The sequence below is a fragment of the Opisthorchis viverrini genome (assembly GCF_000715545.1).
Source record: "Opisthorchis viverrini unplaced genomic scaffold opera_v5_113, whole genome shotgun sequence".
Lineage (NCBI taxonomy): Eukaryota > Metazoa > Platyhelminthes > Trematoda > Opisthorchiida > Opisthorchiidae > Opisthorchis > Opisthorchis viverrini.
The window spans coordinates 511,248-519,539 of record NW_008751767.1 but is presented as its reverse complement, the minus strand read 5'-3'; the positions used below and the strand labels follow the sequence as shown (position 1 = coordinate 519,539).

At 46.8% G+C, this 8,292-nt stretch overlaps 1 protein-coding gene across 1 annotated transcript in view; it reads left to right on the top strand.

Annotated features, from left to right (window-relative positions):
* Positions 1–899: 899 nt before the first annotated feature.
* Positions 900–8,292, top strand: part of T265_05717 (hypothetical protein) — a gene marked incomplete at both ends in the record, with an annotated part of 9,053 nt that continues 1,660 nt past the window's right edge. The window contains one exon of the mRNA XM_009170790.1: positions 900–1,240. Coding sequence (XP_009169054.1) covers positions 943–1,240 — 298 coding nt within the window. The remainder of the gene's footprint in view (positions 1,241–8,292) is intronic.

Below are 8,292 nucleotides of genomic sequence, written 5' to 3'. Positions count from 1 at the left end.
TCATCTCGGATGGTTTCTGCGCGGAATAACCTCCCGCCGATGACTGTCCTGCTCCACCCGGAACATAGTTAAAAGCGCTACTAGAAGATTTTTATTGCGAATCTTTGCGCTTTTATTTCACGGATTCACGAACTGATACAGAGGATCGAGGTCTTTGCCTAAACTTCCAGGGTCGGATTTTTCCTGTCGTTCAGCTTAGTTCCATACGCTGAGAACATAAAAGCAGTGCGTCACAATTTTTTGCTTGTTTCTTTCAGCTGGGTAGCCGCCGCGAAACGACAAGAACAAACTTGATCCGGGATTTCTTGTGCGGAAACCTCGATCCAATGTATCGATCCGTGAATCATTGATCATCGAGGCTGCTGTAGTCTGCAGACCCTGGAAACCATTATATCCACGCATTTCCGGGACGCAAACCGTAGGAAATTTAGATAGGAAAATTCGAGAGGATGTTTACCCCCCTTCAACGACTCGTGAAGGTGGTATATCGACTGCTGTATTTGTAAGTCACAGAGGGCCCCGTCAGCTACACGATGCTATTAGCTGCGAAATATTTGTGGGTAGAGCGAAACTTTTCCCCCTAAATGTTGCATTTTGTTGCATGTGTGCTCAAACCAAAAGCCATTCTATTCTGCGTCCACATTTTTGCAGCCCACTAAGTTTCGAGTTCCACTGAAACAATCATACCTCTGGCGGAAAGACTGGTGGACTAATTTCTCAGCATTGCCGAGACCCCGGGATGCCTAAATTGGGCTCAAAGTTTGGACTGGTACTCGGAGCTCAATTTCTCGATTGCTTTAGTCCATTAGGGCACGCCATACCCTTTGAAAATTACATTCCATTGTGCGACGAATGGTCTCCGACGCGGAACGAACTGAAGAGCCAGTGCTGAATCGGGCGCGGGTTGCAAGGTCGTGCGCGACGCCTTCGTACAAATGAATAATGCACAGGGTAACGAGGATCCCGGTCGTCGTGATCAATCCGATGCTTACATGCAAACTTTGTAATGGTTATCTTATCGATGCCACTACAATCGTTGAATGTTTACACTCCTTTTGTCGGAGTTGCATACTATCATATCTAAAACTTCACACGACCTGTCCGATTTGTGACACTCTCCTCCACAAGACGAGACCCCACTATGCTATCAGACCGGATAGAGCGCTCCAAGCAATGGTCTATAAACTCATCCCAAATCTCTTTGAAAAGGAGATGTCTTGTCGTCGGGAGTTTTTCAAAGGTATGACATTTATAGTTCATTAAGTGCATGATTTTGATCCTTATTGCTGAAGGATAGGTTCAATAGGTTCACCATGCCCTCAGGTGCACCCCGCCCCAGTAGTAAGAATAGAATGCTGACATCATGATACTTTCTAAGCTCCCAAGCCTTGCAACCAACCAGGGACCTAATTTGGTGCACAGAAGTCAGCTGCAGCTCCGCAAGTTCGAGTACCTATCCCTGGATTGTAAGTGGGGGGTTCAGTGACTGCAAAGCACATGCCAAAGGTGCAAAACGACTGGTTAGTCAATTTAAATCCGCACCTCATTTTGCAATTCGGAGACGAGAAATTACGTCGGCATATTACAGGTTGACAAGGTTTTCGTCGGCAGCTTTGGAAGCCATCCAGCTTTCGTCTCATTATCCCATCGGTCACGGAACTAAAAATGGATAGGGGAATGGGTTTGACGGATACCGCTTTTTGTACAAAGCTTTTGGAGACCTTCCCGTATGTTCTTACATGCCTACGAGTCTGAGAATACAAACTTCCGGGTCGTCCCTTGCTGGACAAGCATGTTAAGAAGAATAATACGGTCCACTGAGTCAAATGCGCCTTGAAAATCCAGGCATACTAAAATAGAGGGTCTTTTGTACCTACGGTTTTGCACTAGCACCTGACGGAGTGTGAAGATTAGATCAACACAACCTTTTCTAAGCTGAAACCCTGCTTGCTGCTCTTGAGTCAGTGTCTCGTGAGCCACCATAAGGCGAAGAACAGGTGACGTGAGCAGTCAATCCAGTAATATCAACTGTGGTGTCTCGGCCATGCGCTGGAATACTGTTTACCGAAACAAATGTTCTACACGCCTCAAAATGGCGCAAACCGCGAGGTAGGCAACGTATATTTTGGTAGAGGGATGTGCACCAGTTTACTGAGAGTTATTGTCTGCCTCCTGTGATGAGGTCTTAATGGCCCTCCCGGAGACATCGAAAGAAATGGTGACTGATCGATGTCAGTAGCGCTTTTCCTGTTGGTTTATTTCCAAATTGTCTGACAGCGCTTGGAGGTGTAGGCACCTCAAAATGCTTGCGGTAGGATAGCACCCCTCCTTCACTTACTATTTGTTTTCCCTGTAAAGAACTAAATATTACTACCTGAACTTTGTGGTTTTACGGCAGTGAACTACCAGTGTCATCACTGATACTGCCGTCTCCGATTATGGGTGAGATGGCCCAAGTGGTTAGAGCGCGAATTTACTGACCGGAAGGTTCGTCGTTCGAACCCGACCTCTGCCTCTCGACTTCCCCTGTCTGGGCTTGGGAAACCTGACAGTATCCCAGCCCTCGTGCAGCCTTCGGGTAGCGTGGCAGTTTGGCACCCAAAGGGTGCTACAGCTCTGATGATGATCCACTATCACCTTGATCAATGCGGTAGGGAATCATTCGAACAAGGATCTCGGTGGCGTTTCACAGTCGGTTACAAGCCTCTTAGGCTTAGGGGTTCCAGGTTTACTATCCAGGGTCCTGCTTGCAGGATCCAGCTGAGTTGCAACAGATTTCCAGAGGACTGCTGTTCCAAGTGCTCGACCCAGCTGTCGAGGCGTCCTTTACGGAAGATAGTCGCCCCACTTTAAGCCTTGATGATTTCGCCCACAGCTGGTTTCCGAAGGTCGGTCGCACGGACCAACCGAAACAGTCTTCAAATATTCCCGACTTCCTTTGCTTCTTCCGTTTCCTTAGCCTCCCCTGTCCATCAGGCTTCAGGTAGCACCTCACGCTCACTTGAACTTGACTTCTGATAACTTTTCGAGTTCAATTATATTCGGAACCTGCGGGCACGTCTCTCCGAAGCTCAAGCAGTGCCACTGTCCTGCTTGATATTCAGTGAGTGAGCAGGCCCGGTAACCCCATGCCACATGCCAAGGATGTGACAGTCTTGTTCATGCATGAGTTCATATCTGATGCTGCTCCAGAAAACAATTCTGGAGCCTAACATCCGGGCGAGGCTCTGGAAAATGAATAGAGAAGTGACTCCGGACAAGCGCGCAGTCGGAACTCACAAATGCGTTCAAAAACTAGTGGTGGTCGATTATTGATTCGCCCCATCGGTAACCGATGGCGATGTGATCAATCTGGGTTCGTACCTAGCACGCTGTTGGAGAGCACCATTTGACCAGATAGCTTCGATTATTTCTTCAGTTAGCACTGTATAAAAACTGCCAGGACACCCAGACCTAGCCAGCAGGACGATTATGATACTTGGTCAAACCTTTTGAATCAAAAGTCCGATTGCAAGGCGGCGCTGTGTGGCGGGAAGTGTCCCTGCAATACTTTGCCACGCGTTTTACAACCATCTACTTGGAGGGCCAGGAGACTGTGTTGATCAGACCTAATCTCTGAGCAACCTGGTATGGGAGGCTATGCGAGTGTCGCACGGACACCATCTAGTAAAGCACATCGTCATCATTATCAGCCTCCAGAACCGCGTAATTATCGTACAGCGATTGTAGTTGCCACAATTTAGTGTATATATATATAATGTATAGTATAGCTCAGTGGGTTGTGGAGGCCCATAAACTGTCACACTACGACAAGGCACCAGCCTACATGAGCTATGGTTTTGAGGCAACGGTTGTTAAGGACCAGAAGGCCTCTCACTTCCGCTGCTCGCAGAGGGTACGCATCACAGCCGTACAACAAAACGACCCTCAGTGTAGCCTGATACTTCCTTTTAGACTCAGTGGCACACCATTTTGCCATCATAGGTGTCTCCAATAAGCAAATGTCACTTAAAGAATCCTTGAAGAATCGTGCATTGACCTCATCTGTCACACTAAAGTCAACTAATACGTAAGTGGTCAGCTGTTTCACGTAGTAGGATGCTGAAAGATAGTGAGTCGGCATCACTGGAAAACATCTTCAAGAGTGGTCAAGTCGAACATACCCTTCCGGCACTGTGGAGTTGATAACTTGCGAACGGGTCCAGAATATCCACTAACCATACAGTGAGCTTTACACCTCTGAAACTATCTCATCAGTACGTTGCGCTTGTGTAGTTTTAAAGAGCCACTCAGTTTGGGTGCTTGTGTTCCATTAGACTTGAGTTATTTTCAGTGTGTCACAGCACAATGAATTTTCAATATTCACAGCCTTTTCCTTGACCAGAAGAATGTTCTCTCGGGTTAAGTTCACTCTAAATTTCCGTTCGTCAGCGAGGTTGCCAGCAATTTTTGAGACTTATTATCACCAATTTTTTTGTCGGAATCCTTTGGAGTGAGTTATGGGTTTTCAGACTAAATGGGCGATGACGTTATCTTAGACTTAATCCCCAGTGATAAGACCAACTAAAGTCTTGGTTATTACTGTAGAGGACGGGCTGTCTTTTTTGATGTCGTTTTTGGTTCGCGGTTTTAGTTTTCCATGCTCTTCCCTTCATGAGGGTTTTTCTGCAGAAGTTGTCGAAATTGGGGCAATACGTTAAGGCAGCGAATTGCTTTGAGATCCCGATAGACTGCTTTAGCCGCCCAAATCAACTCTCATTGTAAGAGTTGGCCGGTCTGACATAATCAGCACAGTTACCATGGGTTTTTCTATGGAAGGCAACTTGCTAAATTGCCCTGGAACCAACAGCACATTAGTTCATGAACACCTTCCTCTATAGCTCAACTGCACAACTATTTCGTTCCCAAATGGATCGGACCTGCGCGTCAGCCTGAGGTATATTTGAACTTGTCTGACGATCGTGTGTCATGTTGCCCCAGGTAGCCAGGCCACTCGAAATCAGACCGAATGCGTACAGAGAATAGCAACACGTGGGTTGGAAGCCAAGTAGGCATTGAATATATAGACAGATGGAAATTGCTGAACTTATCTTTCCCGAGGCTCTCATAATCCAAAGACGTTCTGATGTCACTCTTTTCACTATCCAGGACGAATTTGCCACCATGTAACGGCGATTGGTAAAGCGAATGGGAAATCGCTTCACCCTCCGGAGACGGTTGGCTAATAGGCCACTAGGCACACTAAAACTGCTGCGCAAGGTCTTCAAACCAGGGAACTTACTTGTTATCGTCGTGGGCCGGGAAATAGTACCACCTGCTAGCATGTTTGTCTAGTGGATTGTACTAGTTCAATCGGTCTTGACGAATAACAAATAACCACCCTAAATACATGCATCCAGGGGGCTAAACAGATTTCTGTTCAATGGCATTGGCTTTTCATTTTCGTTGTGCATTTTGATTCCTGTTCAGATCCTCCTACTGTCATATTCCAAGTGAATTTCGTTGCCGGGCATTTTTTATAAGTCAGGGATGTGCCTGTTCCAATGTGTAGCGGCCAGCACAGATTGTTTTAGGGATTGCAATTAGAGATCCATGTGGAGCGCACTGGAAAGTATGCTACAAAGATCACTCGAAAACTGCATGCGTTTGTTAAGTGGAGACCACTGTGGCGCGTATATGGTTTATAGAATGGGGAGTCTTCCAATACGAGGTGTTCCATATGCTTGGAACTGTAGGCTTGGTGCACTTACCACTGAACAATAAGGTCAAAACAGGTGTTCAAGCCGCTCGCTAATGCAAATAGTAGTCCGTCTTCATTGTCACAATGGCGGCTTACTCGCTCAGCTGTAACACCCTTTCGGTGTATGGCTGCTATGCTGCCAGTTGATGGCCGTGGCCGCCGGCACATCATTCAATAGAAAAATTTAAAATCAGGGTCTGGTGCCGCTCAAAAGATATCTGCTGTGCGCGGCCGGGACCCTGTAGTCAAGCAAGTTAGACTGTTCAGTCATTGACTCTTGGAAGGGTACCCCATGAATACCCTAACAGCTGCTGCTTTCCGGTTCACATTTTTGACTCAGAGACTAGGGGCAGGATCCCCGAACAAAACCCTTCATCCACCACTACTTTGAGGGTCAGACTTTTGAGTCAAGGGTTCAAGTATGGCACCACAACCAAACCATATTTTTAAGCCTGGGCGACCAGAAAGTATCATTCACCCTTACAGCTCTTCGTTCAGCGGCTCCCCCACACCCCATCCTAACCCATTGAATAATGCAGTGCGCTCAACCCGTTTGCCAGTCCCCCAGCCATTGTTCCGTGTCTAAACCATCGCCCAGTGAAGTAGACCAAAATAATCACTTACAAACCAAAACCCTATCCATGTAGCAGCCTTCAATGTCCGTACTGTGTCAAATTGGGCGACCCTATCCATGTAGCAGCCTTCAATGTCAAATTGGGCAGCGGTCTCTCTTTATGAAGCCTTGCTTCCCGCACTGTCGTCGTTTGCTGTGTCCCAAGAACACACCAATGCCTTGAAGCAATGGCTAGATGTCTACGACGTGAGAGTAGCATTTGGCTTCAGAGGTAGAAATGCCTCACTGGATTGAACCCCAGAAAACAGCAATCTTTACGCTGTGCGGTTGTCTGGCTCGATTAAGATCAACGCAATTCGACGCGTTAAACAGTGTTTTTCGTATCAGGTTGCGTCCCGACAAGCTGACGTCCTGACTTTGAGGAGGACGGATTTTATCAGGCTCTGTGACGACTGCTTCGGTGGGCAAGAAGAACGGATATGGTCATCCTTGTGGGTGATATGGACGCCAATGTTTGACGACCAAGCTCGGGAGAAGTACTGTTAGGTGGTATGTTTAGAGTATATGTGCATCGCACGGATAATGGGAAGTGACTTCTTTAGTCGTATGTTAATCATCGTCTGTTCCTGATCACTACGAACTTCCAGCACAGACACTCACACTAAGTTACATGGTGGCCACCAACTGCACGACAGTTATACACTCTGACTGTATGGCTGTCAGTTACCGATGGAAAGCCTCGATTGGAGAATGTCATTATTTCTGGGGTCGTTAGCTACGGAACATACTTTGGAATGTGTTCAGTCATTCCTCACCAGAGGCAGTGCTTTGTGCGGTCAATGTATGTATAATCGCATCTGCAAGGGAACTAGTAGATTATACATAGGAAAATCAAATAGGCGGAGACGAGTTGGCATCGGTTGAAAACGGTCTTTGTTCAGCGTTTGAGTAGGATGCCCACTTGCGCCCAATATCATTGTTCAATAGGTCAACTGTGAAAGTCGATCGCAGGTAATGTACTTCCTCGCCCATTGCAGCGACTTATTTGCGATATCCCTCTGACATACTGTGCAATTCTATGACCTTCGTACAACCGTCTTCTAGTAGCTTTAATTTTAAGTCTTGTGTAGTTGGTCTAGCGTAGCACAATTGCAGATCGATGCTTATGTCCTAAAAAGTGCATATAGTCTTCTTAAAGGGGACTATTCATGAGGTTTCTGGAAACTCTTCGGTAGCCCTTATGAGCAGTTTCCTTCAATAGCACACCGCACACTCGAATATCGTACCAGTTGAAACTGGAGTTGGCCTTTGTGCAGTACATTCAGTTGGATCAGAACGTCATATAAAACCGTTCGTCTGTAATACTGTTATTGCCTAGCTGCCATGCCAGATAAGTTGAATTGTTTTACAGTGGTAAAAATCAAAATGTCATCAGTATAGCATTTTCAGTACTATCGTGTTACTGTCTCTCAATCCTGCCACTAAAGCTCGAGATAACTCAGTGGCTGAAGCGCGCGACCGGAAGGTTCGAACATAACCTTGACATATCCACTGCCCCTGTTTAGGCTTGAGAAACCTGGTAGTATCCCAGCCCTCGTGCGTCTTGCGGTTGTAAGCCGGTGACACGGCAGCTAGGCAGTGAAAGGACGTCGAAGCTAGTTTATTTGCGACTGATTTTAAAAGGTGATCTGTCGACATTAGACACAAGTTGACATCCCGAACCAACAGGATCCACCCTGACTAATGTCATCTGTGCCCGCTCAATGTCTACTCATCTCCGCACCCTGCACTTACCTGTTTTTCTGCGTCGCCGGTTCACTGGCGAATGCAGTGACTCCTACACTGGTACGATAAATCGTCACGTCTGACAAATAATGAGTGGGCCCATTCCAAGCTATCTTGTCATCATCATTGTCAGCTGTAAGAACCGCGTACTTGTCGTACAGTGGTTGTAGCTGCCGCATTTTCGTTCACTGAT